The sequence below is a fragment of the Grammomys surdaster genome, unplaced genomic scaffold, assembly GCF_004785775.1.
Source record: "Grammomys surdaster isolate TR1022 unplaced genomic scaffold, NIH_TR_1.0 185, whole genome shotgun sequence".
Lineage (NCBI taxonomy): Eukaryota > Metazoa > Chordata > Mammalia > Rodentia > Muridae > Grammomys > Grammomys surdaster.
Window position 1 is genome coordinate 9,361,559 of NW_021604630.1, and position 22,155 is coordinate 9,383,713.

Below are 22,155 nucleotides of genomic sequence, written 5' to 3' on the forward strand. Positions count from 1 at the left end.
ACGGGGGGGGGGGAGAGAGAGAGAGAGAGAGAGAGAGAGAGAGAGAGAGAGAGAGAATGAGAGAATGAGAGAATGAGAGACAGAGACAGAAACAGAGACACAGAGAGAGAGCAGCCTGTTCTATATATTGAGATTGAACTCTTGGTCAAACAAGGCTACAGTGAGACCCTATCTGAAGAAATCAAACCAAACAGAGCCTATATATATATGTATGTATATACATATATATGTACATATATATGTATGTATATACACACATATGTGTGGGGTGGGGTGTATATGTGTGTATGTATATATGCATGTATGAATTTTTAAGTAAACATAAAGTAATGTTTCCCTCTGGCTTTTCAAACATCTTCAGGGTTAGTTATCCCTCTGTCTTCGCTCTCGCTCTGCACTGCTTTCTTACCCCTCTGTGGTTAAAGTGCCTGCCTTGCTTTTCCCATTTCCTTTCTTTTTTATTATTTTATTTAATTTTATTTTTTACGTATTCGCTTTCCATCCCTCTCACTGCTCCCTCCCTTCTTAGCACCCCTGTCATTCGACTCCCCTCCCCCAACTCCTTCAGTGTCACATGGTTGCTTTCTGGTCTGCGGGTACTTAGTATACGCTCAGTTATGCAGATATATAATCATATCTGAGACTTTTTCCAAAGATTTATTGATTCATTTCAAAACAGCTGTAGTAAACCAATTACACATTAGCACAAATATTGTTCATTTTAAAATCACATTCTCATTAAAAAAAAAATTGATAAGGATGGCCCCATTTCATTTCTGTAAATGTTCTCGCTCTGTAGATGAGTTTAGGAGAAGGGCTTGGAGTCCCGTCTACTGTATTCAGTCTATGTGGACGTGTGTGTGTGTGTGTGTGTGTGTGTGTGTGTGTGTGTGTGTGTGAGTGTGTGTGTCTGTGTGTCTGTGTGTGTGTGCTATATTAGGAAAAGCTACTTGGAAATAACTTTTCCAATAATGGTAGAGGATCTTTGAAACTTTGAATCTTTGAAATGTAAACAGTAGCTGTTTCTTAGTGATTATTTTCAGCGTGTAATCTGAAATAACAGCCATTGGCTCTTCCTTCTTGACTACATTAGGATTTACTGGTCCCTCTTCTGCTTCCAGCACGCCTTTTAAACAATGTATCTCTAGATTACATCATGTATTAGTCATCCATTAAACACTGATTTCTTGGGTTTCTAGATGCAGATGAAATTTTAGATACTGTCAAAAATAATGTGTTTATTTTATTCACCTCATTAGAAAAGTCCTCAGGTCAAGGAAATCTGCCCAGGTTCCCAGTGAAGGATACACATTCACCAGAACTGTAAGTTTTCCTTCTGGCAATAACTATTTTATTACTGGCAATAACTATTGGTAAGTCGTTTTCCTTAAAGCGAGAGGCTAACTTCATTGAATTGTGAGACAATGTCTGCCAAATAGCCAGGTCTAAAAAACCAAGCATATTTTTTGCCACCAAGTTTTGTTTTTCAATTCCATGAAGGAAAAGAAACGTCCAGTTCAACTCGTAACTCAAGTCATTAGGTAGACGTTTTCCTGCAGATGGCCCCCATAGCCGGCACGAACCTCAAGCACTGTAAGCACGCCGACACTTTGCCATAGAGAATACCAACTCATGTATTGTAGAAACACATTTTTAAGGCACAGAGAAATAGAAGCAACTGGAGATTATGTGTGACATATGTAAGGCTACCTTTTGGTAATAGGAAGCAGAAAAATGAGAACATGGGAGTTTTCATGTTTTAAGTATAGTTTGAATGTCTCACAATAAGATTCAAATTAAGAAAATGAATATGAGGAAGTCTGAAAGATTACAAAAAATGGCTTTGATTATTTCCTAATGGAACTCTGAGTGACTTTTTTTTAAACTACTATGATTCAGGCATGTTTTTTTCTGTATTAATAACAGTCCATTTCTATTTAAAAAAGGTCAATCCAAGACTAAAAATGTCTTTATAAGCCATATGATAAACTGCTTAAATTTATATAACAATAGTTTACCAAGAATAGAGTTGAGTTTTCAGTTTTTTTAATTCTTTGTGAAACATAAGACATTAAAATTTGGCATGTTCAAGTATTGAAGGCACTCACAATAATTAAATAAATGAAAATTTAGTACAGTTAATATTCAGTACAAAGAACACTTTTACTTGAGACATAATAAAAATTCTGTAGAAAATGCATAGCATTTAGTTGTCCCTGTAACGGGAATCCTTTCAACACTTTCCCCCATTTAAATGGAAGCTGATGTGTCACTTACTGGGCTGGGGAAGTGATACTGTCTGACAGTGCACATACAGGCCACTACATAAGAAAGCAAAGACCATCTGTAAAATGAATCTGTTGTCTTACATTCACAGGACACCATCTTGTCAATTTAAGACCTCGGCATATCTGTCATATGCACCTACTAATCTGTTAGCCGTGTCAAAGTGGCACATCCTCCATGTCCCATGTACACTGCTGCAAGAAGAGAGTCTGCAACACGACGGTGGCAAGGGTCCGGAAGGCAGTCTGAAAGGAAACCAACTTCACACTCTCTGCTGCACTCGGGGTCTTAGAGATTCAGATGCTTTATCTCAACTGCAGACGGGCGATTAAAGACGCCAGTGGCTCAATGTTTAGGTGAGTTTTACTTTGGACTTTAAATCATTCTGAGGTTAAAATATTCCTTTTCATTCTTTATAGGAATGAAGACATAGGACACACAAATTGTTCTGTAATTGTCATCTTAACTAAAAAGACCTTTCTTTTTTGTCTTGGTCATTGAAGAGCTGCCAGCATCAGCTGAGGGCACATTTCCCTTGGTAAACCACTCTGGTAATTTTCTCTTTGACATTTCAGATGATGCCTATAGAAAACAGAGATAAAAGAAATATTTATACATTGGAAAAATATAAGAACTATAAAAACAACACAGACATCCTGAATAACTATTCTCTCCAACCAAACAAAATGAAATAGAAATATTTATAGAATTAATTTTGAGGTGAAAATCTAATAAATAAAAGAAAAAATTATTATATCATTTCCTTAAGCATTTACTTATCATCCCATTAGTCTCCAGTTTAAAGATAATTTGTGATCATTATTATCAGAGTGTGTGTATGTGTTCATGTGCACACATGTGTAATTGTATACATGCTACATATACTACAGTGGCTATGTGGAAGTCAGAGACATCTTTCAAGGGTCTTTTCTCTTCTTGCTAGCATGTTGAAGGAGAATCTTTCTTATTGTTTCTTCCATGTTGTGTACTCCAAGCTAGCTACCCTACAAACTTCAAAATGTGCTTGGACATTATGCAAAATATATATCCTTAGGGGCTGGAGAGATGGTTCAGTGATTAAAGTGCTTCCAAAGGAGGCAAGAGGACCAGAGCTTGCTTCTCCAGAACCTACATAAATACTGAGTGGACATGGTAGGTCACCTGTAATTCCAGCTTCAGAAGGCAAACACAGGGATCCCCAGAGCAAGCAGGCTAGCCACACTAGCTGACCTGGTGAGCCTTAAGTTTGACTGAGTCCTTGTCTCAAAGAGTAAGATAGAGGAGTTGTTGTTGATATCAACAAGCCTCTACATGCACATATGAGCACATGTATGCACGCATACCACATATACATACACACAAAACATCTTGATTTATTCCTATAATCATTCATTTGTAGCTACTAACACATGAAGTCTTACATTCCAGGAAGATGGGAATCAATCCAACTCAGGTTACACACACAAACACACACACACGTGTATATACCCAATGGACACTTCACCCCACCACAGAGACATGCTCAACATGTTTACTGCTACTGTAATCATAACAGCCAGATGCTGGAGACAACCTAGATGTTCCTCAGTGGAGGAATGGATAAAGAAGATATGGTACAGTTACACAATGGAGTACTCCATCATTAAACACATGAAATCATAAAATTCAGAGAGAAGATGAAGAACATAAAGAAGTCGAGCTGATGCCTACATAGCATGTTCACACCTACATTCTAGCATCTTTGGTACAGCATAGTACTCTGCATACTGACAAAAGAGACATGGAAACCCCAACCCAGCCAGAAACTGTGATCAACCATGCCTCCCTGCCTGCAAGATATTCTAGGGCAAAGGTGGCACATAGCTTGTGGGAGTAACCAACCAATATCTGATTTGACTTAAGGCCCACTCCACAAGATGAAGCTCACACCCAACACTGTCTGGGGAGCCAGGAACCTGAGATTAGATAGCTCAGGGACCTAGGGTAAAACTAAATACTACAGTTCTTTTTTTAAAGTAGCATATGCCTCCTCATGATATTCTGCTACACTCATAGATCAGTGCCTTCCTCACCCATCATCAGAGAAGCTTCCTCTTGCAGCAGAAGGAGACAAATTCAAAGACCTATGCCAGACATAATGCAAAGACTTCGAGACATTGGGTCACTCAACCCTAAAAGAGATGTCTCCATCAATTCTTCCCCTCAGGGCTCAGTGAATCCCACAGGAGAGGAGGCAGAATCAGTGAAAGAGCCAGAGAGGATCTAAAAGTCCAAGAAAACATGTCTTAAGGCTCATATGAACTCACGGAGACCAAGGCAGCATGCGCAAGGCCTGCACAGGTCTGCATCAGGTCCTCTGGGAATACATCATGGCTTCTGAGTGTACAAAGCGATGAGTCTTGTGCCTTCTCTTGGGCTGATTTCCTTCTTTTTTTGTCCAACTCTGATGTAGTAGCTTTTGTTTTTGTCTTTTATGTTTTGCTTTTTATTATTATTCCTTCAAAGGGTTTCTGACTTCTAACAGAGATAGAAAGGGAGTAGATCCAGATAGGAGAGGAAGCAGGAGGAACTGAGAGGAATGGAGGGAGGAAAACCTGTACTAAGGATATATTAAGAGAAAAAAAAATACCTACTTTCAATAAATGGAAACAAAAAAAAAAAGTTCAGCTGGACAATTGGGAAAGAAAACCCAACAAAAACAGTGGGGTTTGGTTCATAAACGTTTCCATATTTTAAGCACTACCAAAAGCAGCATTATATGGAATTATAAGGAATTAATAATGCCACCCTGAGCCATGCAAGGGCAGGAAAACAAATTTAACATGAAAATGAACAACAGATGAGGGAGCATTTCAGACAGTGGACTGGTATAATAGTAGAGAATACCCTTTCCTGTATTTACAGAAAAGAAAAACAAGCACCAGTCTTGGGTGCTTAGCATCAGTTACAGAAATAGAAATACTGGCTTTCTATGGAAGTTAAATTTTATTAATTCTACCTAAAAACACACACTTCCTAATATCCCTTTTATAGCTAACAAATTATGAAAAATCTCAACATACCTAAATAATTAAGTCACAAGGTTATCTAAAACACTAAAACACAAGATACACAAAGCTAACTAAAGTAAAGCATTTTAAAAGGCCAGTTCAGTTTTGTTTGTTTGTTTGTTTGTTTAAAAAGATCAGTTCCATTTTTAAAAGGAGACCTACTGAGAAGAGTAAGAGGCTGGAGACCCTCTAATGATCACCACAGTGCTACCGTGCAGAGCCCATCTCTAGCAGTGTTAGCAACTACAAGCTACCACTCAAGCTTACCATGGGAGAACTAATATAATTTTAGTGAGTTATTAAAAACTCATCAATTACTATCAGAGAGTTATGTGACCCTAGAGTTATTAGAAGTCAAAGCTGCAAATTTATAGCCATGTCAGAGAATGATTTGTCTCTGCCCATGATCTGTCACATGATAAAAACAGTAATCTTCAAAGCATTTTTAATATCATCTAAAATGACACTGAATGCTTACTTTTTCTAATTATGGAAAAGACTCTCTATGTTATGCTCAAACTACCCGTATGTAGAGTGCAATCTGTATACCAGGGCGAGAGAATGAAAGAAGGATCAGCCAATGGGAGGCACTGATAGTCAGATTTGTCTTCACTTCCATTAACCACATACATTGCCATGACACACAAAGCTAACTCCATTAACCACATCTGGAATAAGGTGTATTTCTCCAGAGCACAAAGTCTATACGGGTACAATTCAAGCTGGTACTGTACACAACAAATTATACTTCTTTTCTTGTCTTTTTAAAACAGCTTTTCTCACATCATCCCTGAAAAGCAAAAGAGTAATACATGCAGATTTATATATGACAGCAGATCAACATGTAGCCGCAGGGCATGCAGAGTGCACATGTGACACTTCACAAACAGGTACGTAATCAATACCTTGGTCTCGGTGACCACCTCCTTGCTTTTCTTAGAGCTCCCAGAACTCTCTGCAGAGCTGGGGAAACACCTCTTTCTGTTGGAATCACAAGAAGGCTGGGCTCTGCTGTCTGAACCACTCTCAAGGATCTCAATCACCATGTGGATGAGGTACGTGTCAATGTTCTCAGGAACTAACATTCTGATGAGCTTAACTTTATACATATCTGTAAAAGATAAGAAACCAGACAACAAAAATTAAGCAGAATATTTTAGAAAATTACGAGGTGAAAATGATAAAATACAGCATATGAAGGATGAAGATTGTCCCCCACCCCAACCCCAACTTCTTGTCTTTCAAATGGTAACATCCTTAAGAGAAATGGGAGAAAATTAATGGGTAAAATTCTTTAAGGTGTTTTTTGTTCCCTGAGAATAACAAGAATCATGCATGGATCCATTTTTAAAGGAAACTGTGCTTCAATTTCCATATATTGGTTACCAATTAATTTTTTTAAAATCGTTTATTCTTGGGGCACACATTGCTTTTACAAAGGACCTATGTTTCAGTTCCCACATCAAGAAGTTCACAACCATCTGTAACTCTAGTTCCAGAGAATTTGATGCCCTCTTCTGGCCTCTGTAGAGACCTGCATTCCATGTGTATGCACGTACACACACATACACACACACACACACACACTAAATTTCTTCTTTTAAAAACAGTTTTTGGGTTTTTTGGCAGGGGGTGGTGGTGAGACAGGGTTTCTCTGTGTAGCCCTGGCTGTGCTGGAATCACCACATGGTGATTGAGACCAGGCTAGCCTAGAACTCACCGAGATCTGCCTGCCAAGTGCTGGGATTAAAGGTATATGCCACCACCATTCAGCTTAAAAACAGCTCTTGAAATAGAAGCAATTTACACTTATAAATAAGTTTCTAAAAAATTACATCAATAATGTGTTCCATAACAAAGCACATCAGTTTCTTAGAATGCTTATCGTAAGGTAAACTTTCCGGGAGACTATGTTCATCACAGCAACGCTTTCATGAAGAAGTAAGGACAAAAAGTGCCCAAAGTAATCCTGCTGAATCCACAGGACAGGATGCTCTGCGGCAAGGTTCTACCAGAGCCTCGCTTCCAGAATGAAGGAACCTGCACGTTTAGTGGCAACACGACCCACTCACGTTGTGTCGGTCACTCATCTTCTGTACGTGGTGCAGTGTCTCCTACAGATAAACCACTACTCACCGCTGAGGTGTGTCCTTCCCACATCATCCCCATCTTCAGTGTGGAGTACGATAAAGCTAAGCAACCAGGATACACTTACTCATCCTCACTGGGTTTAGAGAGCTCAACATGCACGGCTGACACTCAACATAGTGATCAGAAGCCAAGAGATGCTCTACTGACATCTTGAAACCATGAATTTAAGATGTTGAATTTAAGATGTTGATACTTTCAGGCTGAGAACCTCTTTTCTCCCAAAGACTACGGTTGATACTCAGGGACTCATCCAAAATGGTAATAAAAAAACTAAAATCTAACAAAAAGTACAGTTGGCTACCTACATATGTTGCAGGTTTAAAATGTAAGACCAGTGCCATGCATAGTCTTAGAAAGAACTATGTACTAAATATGTACTAGAAATCATCAACGACATTATTGTATCAACCCAATTTAAATTGTTCTGGGCCAATGTACTGTCCTAATTATACAGAAATCCCACATCTCTTACTGCCCTGATGAGTCCTCTGCATGTAGCAGGCTGAAATTTGAGCACCCACTATCTTCAATTTTTCTTTAGAATGTTCTAATGACCATTATCTTACATTTCTGTATCTCTGGATTGCTGAGAGTGGGGTTGGTGGTCCATAGGTTAGGTACATTGTAGTCTGATGTATTCTGATAGATTATCTCTAAACCATTCTGTATCAAGTACCATAACCATTAGCCCACCACATGCTACTGAACATCTGAAATTAAGTAATTAAAATTATTAAATTTAAAAACTGATATCATACCAGTCGACTCTGTCCACCTTCAAGGCTTCTGAAAGCTAATTATGGATCATTATTTTTTGATGTTACAATTTTGTCACTGATTTCTTTTCACATTGTCTCGTCTAGTCTAAGCTGGCCTTGAAATCACTGTGTAGATAACGAAGACCAGGATAATAAATGCTCTTGGCTTCATTTCCCAAGCATGCACTGGCATACTGGCTAAAGTATTTCTGATTAAACTTCAGCATCAGAAGACATACTTTAAACATAAAATATCTGACTTAGAAGGCTTAATACAGAAAAAAAATAAAAGAGCTTAAGAACTTTAGATTAATTGAATATTGAAATGATAATATTTTCATATATAGAACACATTAGACTGTTATGAAAAGTAATTGTATCTATATAGTTTTTTTAGTGTAGATGTTAGAAAATTAAGGTGTCTGTGTGGTTAACATTATCTTTCTATTAGTTAGTGCTATTTTAGAAAAATCACTGCACTATCTTAATGTTACTGGAACTACAGTTTTACAAGTAGGTCACTTGTAGTTTAAGATCTACTTATTTCCCCTCCACCGCCCTGCGTAGGTCAGTACTAAACATACTCTGGAAAGTTAAATGACAGCACTGGCTGTCCTCCTTCAGTGCCCTAAAAGAGATCATGTTACCTGTGTCGAAGGTCCCTTGGAAGCCACCCTTAATTTTCCAGTTCCATGCACATAAAGAACAGGAGAAATTATCCCGAGTATTATCTAGGCACCTCATTAAATCCCTCACTTAACTTACTAAGCCTAGTTAAGAACACTCAATGTAGTATAAGAAGTTTTAAATTATATACACATAAACAACTAATAAAAACCACAGAATTATAAAATCATAAAGTTACAGAGTAAAAAAGCTAGAGTAGTAGGAGTGTACAAAAGTAAGAGTTTAACTCACAATTACTCTATTTTTGAGTAGTTATATAATATTATATTAAATATTATATTATAAAAATACAAAGTATATTATAAAAATTACATTATAAAAATACAAAATAAATTTCAATTTGGAATTGTGTAAAGTTTATATTTCAAACTTCATTAAAATACTGAGTTATATGATAGAGCTATAGCTAAGTAAAAGTATTGCCCAGACTATTAATGTATATGTGTGTTTTCATTCCTTGCAGTAACTTTTACTGTAGTTTTCTCCAGTAAGATCACAAATAGTACCTTATCAGAGAAAACCAAGGACCCAATCCCCAAGTCTCACATCCACACAAGACATCTTACAGACCATGAATGCATTATCAAAGAAACAAAAGGTAAGACTTCATGACTGTCTATAATCTTCTGCCTCTACTTGGCTTTGAAGCAGGCTATAGAAATGTACTTCTGTATATTATGGACTCAACCTAGGTGCAGTATATTTTAGAAGAGTGAGACACATGTTTCATAAGCACATTTTAAAACACCATCTCTGTTGTCTGCTATTGTAATTCAGTATCTGTCTGAGTAAGATTTACTTAATGCTGCAGTCTATGTATGGCGGTGGTGAAGACACGTTCTCCTAGTGACTCAGTCACTAGTTACTCTGAAGACTTTATCTGATGTTTGTTAAATCATGCTGTCCAATTATGAACTGTTTTTTTATATTTCTAAACCATGTGTGGTTGTATGTGGCTTTATAATTCCTTAGTTTAAAAGTTATCAAGTCAGCTCTCCTATATGTATGTACACAGAGAACACCAAATGTATACACAGACATCACACACACAGACACATACATCACACACACACCACACCACATACACACCACACACACATACACACACACACACACATCACACCACACACACACACACATACACACACCACAGACACAGACACCACAGACACAGACACATCCCATAGACATACATACACACTCCACAGACATACACCACACACACACACACACACACACACACACCCCACACACATATACACACACACACCACAGACTCAGAATCTACTGTTTTGATTTAAAAATTAACATCAGAAACAAAATCACTAATCTCAGACTATAGAGGGCACACGTTATGGCAGACAATATTTGAAGGCATTTGAAAACAATAAAGAAAATAAAACTAATTTATCTTAGTCAAACAAGACTTAATAAACCTGAATCTTAATAAAATTATGTTACATTTTATTGTTGATAACTTTTAAGTTTAGTTTTAAGATAAATTTTAAGTTAATTTGTTTTTGATAACTTTTAAGTTAATTTATTTGGCGGTATGATTTTAAATGGCATAGTAAAAATTAAAACTTGCTAAATCATAAATCTTAGAAATGATACTAAAACTAGTTTTACAACTCTCTAGGCCCCACTCCCTATGGGAAACAGGGCAGGAGTGGAAATAAATGTTTCTATTTTTGCTTCTTAATCAAAAGTTCTGTAACTTTAAAATCACATAACTTCCAAACTAAATTACCAGCAACTCAACTCTTTCCCATAGACAAACCGGACAGTTTTGGTAGGTATGTGGCAATAGTGAATTGAGGTTAGAACAGTCCTGTCTTGTTATTAAAGAATATTGGTCAACTGCAGAAGTCTCAGCCACGGGCTTCTATAAAACACAGTCTACCATCGTTATCTGTTGGCACTTCACCAAAGCCACAGGCTCCACATCCTGGTTCCACCAGCCAGACTGGGCATGGCAGTACATGCCTAAAATTCCTGCACTCAGCAGACTGAGTCAGGAGACGGTGAATTCAAGGACAGCCTAGACTACACAGACAAAAGTACTATTTCTTTCTATTTCATCCACGAAGAAATTGAGACCTTGAAAGGAGTGGGTCCCACACCATCAACTGTCAGAGCGAAGCCTGGCTTACTCGTGTGTCTATGCCTAAGGCTTTGCATCTCCCTGTCTAGGCTAACTCCATTTGTCAGTTCATGGTTTCAGAAGGGTAGCCAATCAGCAGCAAACATGATTGTTGATTTTTTTTTTTTTTTAAAAAGGAAGCAATGCTGTATAACATTCCCCAACCATGTTATCAAAACTTGTATTTGAGTCCTAAGAGACAATGCATTTCTAAAAGAAATTTCAGTTTTTAGCTTCTCCTAAAATGATGTGTCACTTTGCAATAGACAAAGGTTGATATACCTTGAATCTAATCCTGCACAGTGAATGTGTTCTGCTCCTTCTGCCTTCAAGTCCAAGGCCGGCTACTGCTTCGAGGAGACTGACTGTCTCATAAGACGACTCATAGCTGAGTTACTTTGGATATTTTACCACAGAGCCTAAGACCTGGCCCTTAGGTCTTAAAATGCAGAAACTTAAATTTAACCTTAGCAGGCCCACATTGACCCAAGTTCCCAAAACTATCAATTCCTTAACTCATGTTTATAAATGTGCAAGTATTATTCTAAGTCACAAATGAACATGCCTAGACATGCTTTCTTTATACATAGATATGTACAGAAAATCAAATTATAACCAGATTGTATTTGAGGAGACTCTTACTGAGTAATTCTGTTGCTTTATCACTTTACAGATTCTTGGGTAAGAACTCGAATTGTTTCCACATGGGAAAGAATTTCAAGTAAGAAAAAGTAAGAATTCACTCAGCTTTGCGGAAAAGGGTTGGCTGGTTGTCTTTAAGATGACCATTGGTTTAGTCCAATGGAATTTTTTTTTAATCAGTCTTATTGTTATAACACACTGACCTTATATTTGCGGATTCAAGAGGAAATTTCTCTAAGGTACCTTAACTTTACTTCCAGGGGTGGGGGTGGGGGCATCATTTCTTAAATATTTCTGTAAGGAAAGCAGGGGATGGAGTGTCATGGCTGAGCTGAGGTTCCTCAGAGGGACAAGAACAAAGAACAAAGGCCTTTTTTAATGGGTGTTTTGTCTGCATGTGTGTCTATGCATCACGTGTGCGCCCGGTCCCAACAGAGGTCAGAAGGGGCTGTCAGAGTCCCCGGAACTGGAGTTACGGTAGGCGGTGGGCTGCCATGTGGGAGCCGGAAACCCCAGTCTTCTGGAAGAACAGCCAGTACGCTCAACTGCTGAGCCATCTGTCAAGCATGGAGAAGAAACTCTTCTACTGGGGCTACAGAGCTTGATATGTCAGTGACTGAGAGGCAGTTAGGGGAAACTTAGCATACTGGGAGTAACCATGAAGGACCGTGAGGCTTTAGACATACATGTCCGATTTGGGGATGGGTGGGAAAATGATCATCTGAAATGGAAGACTCTTTTAGTACACCCTCTGCTGAGGAAGAAATAATTGTTTTTGTTTGTTTGTTTGTTTGTTTGTTTTTTCTAAAATTAAAAGGCAAAGTTACCAAAAAAAAAAATTTCACCACAGCGTAAGGGTCAGCGCGGTTAATGTGAAACCGAGCGAGTCGCTTGTTTACTGAGCTGACTCCGGTCATTAGGCTGCAGAGAAGGGCTGCGCTCAGGCTGACTCCGGTCATTAGGCTGCAGAGAAGGGCTGCGCTCATCACCTGAGTTGATGGGAGGGTTTCGGATAACATCCATAATAATCTTCTGAGTCTCTGGGGTCAGGCCAGCTCGCTCCATATCCAGGGGGTAGCCGGCTTTCACTGCCTGGGCTAAGTGCATGCCCACTGCTGTGAGAGGCAGAAGCCTATTCTCAGCTATGCTGTGCTGCAGAAAGAATAGCAAAAACAAATCAAAACCAATCAACAAACAAACAAACAAACAAAAACAGTGAGTTGAAGACTTCCTACTGAACCTCACAGACCTGATATCTTCGGGGAGTAAATATTCACCAATAAATAAGCAATGAATACACCTCGAATACAATTTTCATTTTAAATATTTCTTTAAACCCATTATATAGACCTCCACAGATCCCAACCTATATATTGATTAAAACAAAATCATGCAACTTTAGTCAAAAATTCAATCTTCCCCCTTCCTCCTGTAGTCACTTTAAGAAGCTATTGGTGTTACCCATGAGTCTCTTTACGCTAAATCTGATATCTGCCTTATCTGTGAAAATATAGAAAGCTGTATTGTAATGCTCTTAAAATTGGACATGGTGCTTTGGCTACATAAATTTCCAGGAAGACAACTCCTAAGTGCTCAGGGATGGTGCAAGGCTCCAGAAGAACTCTTTAGAAGAGTCCTGGGAAGACCCTAACAGTAAGCATTTTACATAAGCGCCATTCACAAAACAAAAACTACAATTTAACAAGAATGCTTGCTCACTCGTATCATACCACTGAATTTAAAGATTTCAATTTCAAAAAGTATTTTTATAAAGATTTTGAAACAGATGTGACTCCAAATACATTTATAATACACATTAGGTAAAAGCTTTTTAAAAACAAAAAGCATAGACATTCAATGACACTATGATATTTCTTCCAATATATTTATAAAGTCTGAATTTAGACTGTATTTGTGAATGTTGACTGATCAGACTGTCTAGGGCAGTATTTTCAACTTCCAGAAGTAGGTATTAAATTGCTTCCATTAAAAAGTATGGACCATGTGTGTATAATATCGGGGTTATTTGATACTAGGCATCAAATTACTTCCAACTAATTGTATTATTGCTTATCACTAATTAGTCCTCAGACGTGTTTAATTCTCTGGTTAACTATCTAGACCTTCTTAAGACTCCAGGGAGGTATAGATAATCAACAATCATTTCGAAGAATCAAACACTACTGCATAATACCATAAGACATAAAGGAAGATATGTCATTCATCGTGTCACTGATAATAGAATGCAGTATTGAGCTCTATCATATGCTTTATTCCAAAATTTTGATCCCATTCCAAAATTTCTGGGTAGCCATATTAAGTTATCGTATATACATGATGAAATCATACACACAGGTCTATTCAACAAGTGCACGTTACTGATGGCTTTCACAGGATACAACCTGAGTTACTGCTCACTACTTTATTTTAAAAATAGGTAATGAAATTACTTGCTTTAAGTGAGAAACTTGACTAGATATTTTAAGTTAAGGACTGACTGTATATTCTTATTTCCATCTGACCATAAGCTGACTAAAGTGTCCCAATACAGGGTAGGCAGGAAAAGCAGGCCCTGGCCCACACGAGCTGGTCCAAATCAGTTTAATGTCAGAGAGGCTGGAATGCAAAGCAGGGGTCTCATGGTGCCCTTGTGATGTACTCTTTGTCTCCCAGAGTAAAAAATCTCACGGCCTTAAGGACTTAGCTTAGAACAAGGAAGAAACATTACCTATGGCCATTTTTCACAGTCATATGATTTTTAAAAGCATGTCCAACACAGTTTTGGAGGGAGAAATAGAGCAGCGAGTGCTAGGAGATCCAGAGGGAAAAGTAAGTTCTTACTACACTATTTTCAGATCTTTGAATAACTTCCAGAGGCTGTATATAACATATAGACAGTGTATACACCGTACACACATAATAGCATGTTTCCACGGCTTCGTGCTCTGTTTCTGTTCAGATGACTGAATTATTTTCTCTGGTGGTGCTTGGGATACAGCCCAGGGGCTCCCACACACTCAGTAAGTGTGCGGAACCAAAGGTATGGTGGACTAAAAATTACACACACTCCATAATTCATGGCTTCTCATGTTTCGTAGTAAATGGTGTAAAGAATGGTATATCTGCATTTGGTATTACTGGATCACATTTTGTCTTTGTGTTTCCTCAAATATACTAATGGTTTTATACTGCTTTTAAAGTCCTTTTGCTACATTCTCCCTGAGCCTCAGTCATGTTCCCTGTGAAGATGTGTGAAGTCATGTTCTCTGTTAAGATGACCACGGTCACACTAGTCTTGCAGTTACTACCTGACAGAGAAAGGCTTACCGGAAACAGAGAATGCCAGTATGTCTGAAAATTAAAGATGAGACTTACTGTTTGACAAGAAGTAAGAGACCCCAAGTCACAGCTTCAACCCTGAAAAGTTGAGAAAATACAAGAGCACACGGACGGCTTTGTCACCTTCAAGGCAGCACTTACTAAGGACATTTTCTTTTCCTGGAATAGAGCGTATGTGACAGCCGCAGACTGGGGGAGTGAGCAGTCTTTCTTTTCCATTTCCCGACTTTTCTCCTGGTCCTTGTGACATTTGGTACTGGAAAAGAGGTCTGTCTGCAGAATTTTAAATGTAGCACAAACCAGAATAAGATAATGACAGACATAACAACACCATCTACAGAGTGATCAATGCTTGGCTGTGAGGCTCTACAGAAGAACGGAACACCCAATTTCTAAATGACCAAGTTTTCATGGGGAATGCAAAAGAGGGGGAATGTTTTACATGTCGACTTAAAAGGTTAAATAACTTAAGAGCATGTAACAAACTTTCTCATCTTCTCTTGGGTTCAGTAGAATCCAAAAGGAACTGTGTGTGTGTGTGTGTGTGTGTCTCTCTCTGTGTGTGTGTCTGTGTGTCTGTGTGTCTGTGTGTGTGTGTGTGTACATGTATATAATGTTCTAACTAATGTCTCTAAGCTAATCCTCTAATTCTCTGGAAGTGAACACAGTCAGTATACAAGGTTACATACCATAATCACAGAATAGGCACATAGATCATAAAGAGTCATATCCTCACAATATCTGTATATGTACATAACTATATATGTATGTATGTATATGCATATGTATGCATTTATGTTAAAATATGTTGTATAATTAACTGTAAAACACACAACCCAACCAGAGCTCCGGCCTTCAGGCAGCATGTAAAGCCTTAGATATAGGACTGAATGGATGACTCAGTGGGTAAGACTCTCCTAAAGGACTTGAATTTTATGTCCAACACCACATCAGGTGGATCCTACACACACACACACACACACACACACACACACTTATTGAAAACTAAATACATAAAATACTTAAAAGATGTACTTAAAAAAAACTCTCTTAGGTATAGTCCCTTATGAAATACACAAAAGAAAGAACAGGGAGATATTAAAAAATAAAATTCATCAAAAAAATGGAATTTTCTTAAGCTTTAAAATAAATAAATGAAAACTGTTTATTTTTTAGTCATATATAAAAGTCAGATTAAAACAGCATATTTAGTTATAATAAGCAAGGGGGAAAGAGCTTAATAATGTACTGGGCCCAGGCTCCTAGTGAATAAACCTGGATTCATCTTGGTAAGATAATATAACATTGCACTCTATTAAACAAAGATTTGTGAGAAAACAATTATGGGCTTCGCTTTAAGGACATTTTGTTTCTTTATCTTGTCATTTAGGGAGCTCAATAAAAATACAAATATATTTGAAGCAAATATATTAAAAGCTTATTAAATATAGTGGCTATTTGTTTAATAAATGTTTTCAATAACGCAGGCTAACTGCACAAGTCATTTTTCTCTCTCCAGAAGACTCAGGATGGTTGTTTGGACGCCCGCCCTTTGGCCCTTTGGGGCCTTTCTCTTTTACCCTGCATTCCGTCTCCTGTCTTGAAGAGGAGCTGGGTGAAGCAATCCCTCACGTTCAGACAACAGCACTTACTCATGAAGGAAGATCACTAAGCGCTCACAGAGAACATGCTCCCCCGGTTACTGCCAGTGTGACATTCCTCATATAATCATCAAGATACAACAATTTCATTTTCAAAATATCTGATATGAAATGCAATGAACTTCATACAGTTGCTTGTTTAATATTATGAAAGAGAAATGTTAAGGTTGCCGAAAGTATTCTGTTTCAAAAGAGGATACAGTATACACAAACATCAGACACCCTATGTGGATCAGGGAAGAGTGCTCTGAAGAGGACCCGGGAGGCTTGCCAGGGAGAAACGAGCCCACGCAGGGCTATGGCTGCTTAATTTCTCTAATGAATATCACCACGTCTCTGACCCAGGATGGAAGTCATCACTTCTGTGGTTCAGAGAAGCAAATGGAGACCCAGGGAAATGGAAGACAATGTCACATTCACAGGGAAAACCAGAGCTGAAGCGCTGAGTCCCTGACTCAGACCAGCAGTCTTCACAGCCACGGACGGGCTCGTCTCACACTGGGGTTTACACATGGAGTTTGAAGAAAAGAGTAAAACAAACAAACAGCTCCATGGAAATGGTCTTTGTGTTGGAACAAGAAATCATCAGCTGAAATGAGGAAACACTGCAAAGACTGCAGAGAAGAAAGGGAAAGCTGAAATCAGAGCATTCCTAATGGCAGAAAGGGGCACTGATTAGCACACATGCAGAAGCAAAGGACACTGAAGGGGCTAAGCTCCTAGCCAACTAACAGTGAGGATCCATACACAGCTTCAACTTCTAACTGCCATACTGGAGAATAAAAGAACACGTCAGGCAAAATACAACACATATCCAAACTTAAAATAACACTCTCCCATTGAAGATGCGTATATTGACAGCTACTTTAACGTCAATAAATAAATAAAGGTAGGTAACTCCCAGGCATGACGGTTCCTGCCTATAGTCCTCAAACTGGAAGACTGAGCTAGGAATCCAAGTTCAGGGCCAAATGGGCTATAAGGTCAATTCCAGGGAAGCCTGGGCTACAGAGGGAGATGCTGCATCAGTTAATTTTAAGAAGTATGTAGCTAACATGTTATTACAATCATTTACTGTAAAACAATCTGAATGCATTCTCTAAGGGTCCAGGTAGAAATGCAAACAAAGAGAGTGTTGTCTCTGAAATGGCCAAAAGTGTTACTCTCGAAGAGCTGATGTAAACCAGAATATTACCTGAACACTATTTACTTGACAGAAATGTTTGATGACTTCCAACAGAGGGGCTAACAGAGTAGCTTTGCCTTCAGAGACACCATCGATCTGTTTCACGTTTTCAATGGTAGTCGGTCTGCCGTTTACAAACAAAAGAGAGAGAGAGAGAATTATGAGGAGGCCACTGAGACAGTATCACTCCGAGGATGCAGCTCATGGTCAGCCTCATTCTGTACTCTGTAACTGTGTCCTTCCTACAATCAGAACCAGTGCTTTATACAAATGGCCACCTCGTGATTCCTTTCTCTTCTTCCCTCAACTGACAGACTTGGTATGTAAACAGTTAACAAATAAAGGCCCCACAGCTATTACCACAAAACTCAGTTCTAACTGGTGGAGAGGCCGTTATCAGAAAAGATATGCTAACACCCAGTGTTCCACTTGGCTACTCATATTAGTCACAGACATGGAAACTATGAGGCTCTAAACGGTGGGACAGTGGAAAGGACTAAGAAACTTAGAAGTAAGTCTCATTCACATTTCTTTCCTGTAAAATGTCTCTGGTAACAGTAAACTGGCTCACTAGGCCTTTAGCTCAATGGGTTTCTTTGAGTCTGCTTGAAGTCCATGGCGCTAGTTAGAACATTTCCACTTTAAATGCCCTTATTATGATACAACTTCTACGCTGTACTTTTAAGGATAAAAAGATCCATGAGTCATCGCGCTCAACATTTTCCAGTATGTCCAATATCAAAGAGTATATAATGTCATCTTTCTAAAATCCAACAATTTAGTGATTACTGTTATACCTTAAGTATATTCTCTGAATAGTAACGTGCCATCTTAGACTACTTAACAAAATAGTTATAGTAACATGTAAATTACTACGTGTTAAGGATCCTTAGAACATCCTGCATTTAAGCAATACCTATTAAGTGAAATTTGGTGACAGACAGAAACAAAGTTTTAAAGGAATAGCCCAAACTTTGGAAATAAGTTCTACACGCTTACTAAATATCTTGTTCTTCCGAGTGACATTCTCTTGGAGATGGGGGGAGGAGGAATGGGATGCGGGACTGTGGGAAGGTGGACTGGGAGGGGAATAACAACTGGACTGTAAAAAAATAAAAGTAATTAAAATAGAGGGGACTTGAATTCTAAGTCAAAGAAGCCAAGGCTGTGTGATCAACTTGTTTTTAGTTACCAGTGCGAGGGAGTGGCCAACTAAGAGGCTTCTGCAATAGGAAGTTCTGGAAAGGTCTGAAGTAACACAATATGAAGAAAGGCCCAACGGAATGGATTGACACAAGAATGTCTAAATCAAGAGTTGAAATTAAATCAAGAATAAATAAGAGGAAGAAAGAAACTAAGAGAAACGAAGTAAGAAGTGAAGTTTTAAGCATGTCACTAAGAACATCAGGTACAACTGAAAGCTTAGAAACATGAGAGAAGAGGAAGAGGTGTTCAGGTGACATTGGGTTCAGAGGTTGAATGGCTGATGGATGTGATTTTCCCCCTTCCCTTTTTCCGCTTGCTCCGGCCCTGCTTGCACCCCACCCCACCCACGCCCCGCTCGCTCCCGGCACTGCTTGCTCTGGCCCAAAGTACACTGTCACTGTCTTCAGACACCCATAGGAGGGCATCAGATCTCATTACAAATGGCTGTGAGCCACCATGTGGTTGCTGGGATTTGACTGCTGAGCCATCTCACCAGCCCCCTGGATGCAGTTTTTAAAACTGAATATGATTCCCCCATGTGGAGGCATGGAATCAGAGGGTATCTGAGACCGCACATTAGCATAGGAGACGTGACAGTCCATCCCAGGCTGTGGCCGTGGTCATATTGTTAGCTAACGATATGTTTCAGAAATCTATAGTATCACAGAGAATCGGATCGTGAGCAGCTTACCTCTTTTTGGCCATGTCCAGCAGAACCTTGTTTGTTGCTAAGATAGCCGGAGGTACATCCATCTTACTAGCGTGTTTCTGCCTCGCTTCCACCAACCTGGCATATAACACAGTCTAGCAAGAAACAAGGACACAGCGCTGCTTTTTAAAACGCACTTAGCAAGAAGTTGCCTTTTCCTTCAGAACTCCAGGCACCACCGTTCTGTTACAATGAAATGAGCTCATCTGCCTTAGAGTACTAGCTACCTTTTCTTAAGCTGTCCACCACCGTAGGAAAGCCTTACCCGAGCGTCCAGCTCCTGGGCTGAGATGGCAGGTTCTGAGGAGCTGGAAGATGTTCCTGGTGACTGCATCGCGACACTAAAATATTTAAAAGAAAATAAATATGTTCTCCTTCTTTCCTTAATTCCTTTTTATTTCATACTTCAAATAAGAATCTTTCCAAAACTGGTACTTCGTAATACAACACAAGTAAGGCAATCTGTGCTTCAGGTGCAACAGCCTAGATACTAACATTTTGGATCAGGTCATTTATTGTAATGCTACAGTTAAAAGTCTGTTAGTTCTTTTATAGTGGCTGAAAGGGAGCATCCACAAATCCTCCTTCTCAGCCACGTGCTTGGAAACAAAATATGGCTTATCCTCAGAGAAGAAAATACCCTCCTGACCAATAGGAATATAGTCTGTTCTTTCTGTGAAATCTCTGATTCTTGTTGGTAGGCAATATCAGTCAAGAAATTACTCAGATTTTTTTTTTAAATCAAACAAACAAATATATGACAAAAGACACAATTTTGTTTTGGACTTTTCAACAACTGTAGAGAATGTATCAAAGTATCAGAAAGGAACTGTACTGGCAGGCAAGCTAGATATCTCACAGGGAGCATTTCTCACTGATGGGCTAGTTATAAACAGGAAAAAAAAATCAGCAAAAATGGATTTGTATAAGATAAAATATATCAGGATTAAATTTCTTCTTGTTGAAAATAAGAAAGTAAATGTGATCAGTATTCCAGAAATGTTTGCAAATTTCTGTTCCAAGAATTCAGTAATTACAGTAAAAAGTAAGAATCCATTCACACATTTATCAAATCCTATCATATATAGTAAGTCAACTTGCAGTTCAAACAATACAGTTAATCAAGAAAATTATAAATCTCCTTTAATTCACATTTAAACTTTTAAATTTAGTGTATGAGTATGCATGCATGCCATGGTGCATGTATATAGGTCTGAGGAGAAACTGAAGGAGCCAGTTCTCTCCTTCCACTGTCAGTGGGTACCCCAAGGCTCTGAACCATGCCTCCATCCCCTCAGTCATCACCCACTTTAACTTTTCCTTGTTTTCAGGGACTCTTAATAACGACAAGCTGTTACCATGGCGACTTTTAGTAAACCAAAATCTCACTACCACAATTTCTTGCAAAATTCTAAGTGATATCACTAACATAGACACGTACGAAGAGAAATTTTAATAAAAACCATGCAGCACAACTGAAGCAGTGACAGCCTGGGCGATGGCACTGACTAGGAACTTGATGGGATCTAGGGTTAGACCAGCATCAGCCTTGGTTATTTACTTAGAAATTACAGGTCAGGTTAACTGCGGTGGGAAGACCCACCTTGAATACAGGGGTGGGAATTCCATGGGCTGGGATCCCAGGCTATGTAAAAACAAGGGAGAAACGAAGTGTGAATATTCATTTCCTTCTGCTACTGACTACAGGTGCAATCTGCTGCTCAAGGCCTGCTACCATGACGGAGTGTACCTCAAAATGAGAGCCAACACACACTCTGCCTTCCCAAAGTTGCTCTTGTCAGGTATTTTATCCTACACACATGGAAAACAGTGATTACAGTCTTCTATCAGTGAGAAGCCCAGGAGCAGGTGGACTCACTGCTGAATTCCACCAAATCTAAAGACAAACGAGCAAACAGCGATGCTCCTCAAACTGTTCCAAGCAATACAAAGAGAAAGAACAGTACCAAATTCATTTCGTGAAGCTAGTATTACCTTATCAAAAGATAAGGAGAAGCATGCACGCAAACACAGAGAAACAGAGATGGAGAGACACAGAGACAGAGAGACACAGAGAGGCTATGGACCAATATCCACGATGAGTATAAATGCAAAAATAAACCTGCCAATAAAATTCAGGAACACACAAGGTCATACACAAAGGCCAAGGGGATAGATTCTAGGGATACAACCATGCTTCAGCACAATAAATGGAAAAAGCAATGTTAGAAGACTCAAGGACAGCATCCAGGACATGAGCTTCTCAGTGTATACATGAATAGCCTTTGACAAAGTTCCATGGTCCTCATGGAAAAAAAATACCTTAAGAAATTACAA

General features: G+C 38.8%; 1 protein-coding gene across 4 annotated transcripts in view; it reads right to left on the minus strand.

The window, feature by feature from the left end:
• Positions 1–631: 631 nt before the first annotated feature.
• Wrn (WRN RecQ like helicase) overlaps positions 632–22,155 on the minus strand; it is a 132,339-nt gene continuing 110,815 nt past the window's right edge. For all 4 annotated transcript variants that reach the window (XM_028768204.1, XM_028768202.1, XM_028768203.1 and 1 more), the window contains 7 exons: positions 20,084–20,159; positions 19,801–19,913; positions 17,913–18,027; positions 15,198–15,329; positions 12,707–12,869; positions 6,242–6,447; positions 632–2,868 (listed from right to left, as the gene is read on the minus strand). In XM_028768204.1, the coding sequence (XP_028624037.1) occupies positions 2,749–2,868; positions 6,242–6,447; positions 12,707–12,869; positions 15,198–15,329; positions 17,913–18,027; positions 19,801–19,913; positions 20,084–20,159 (925 nt within the window). In that variant the 3' untranslated portion in view covers positions 632–2,748. The remainder of the gene's footprint in view (positions 2,869–6,241; positions 6,448–12,706; positions 12,870–15,197; positions 15,330–17,912; positions 18,028–19,800; positions 19,914–20,083; positions 20,160–22,155) is intronic.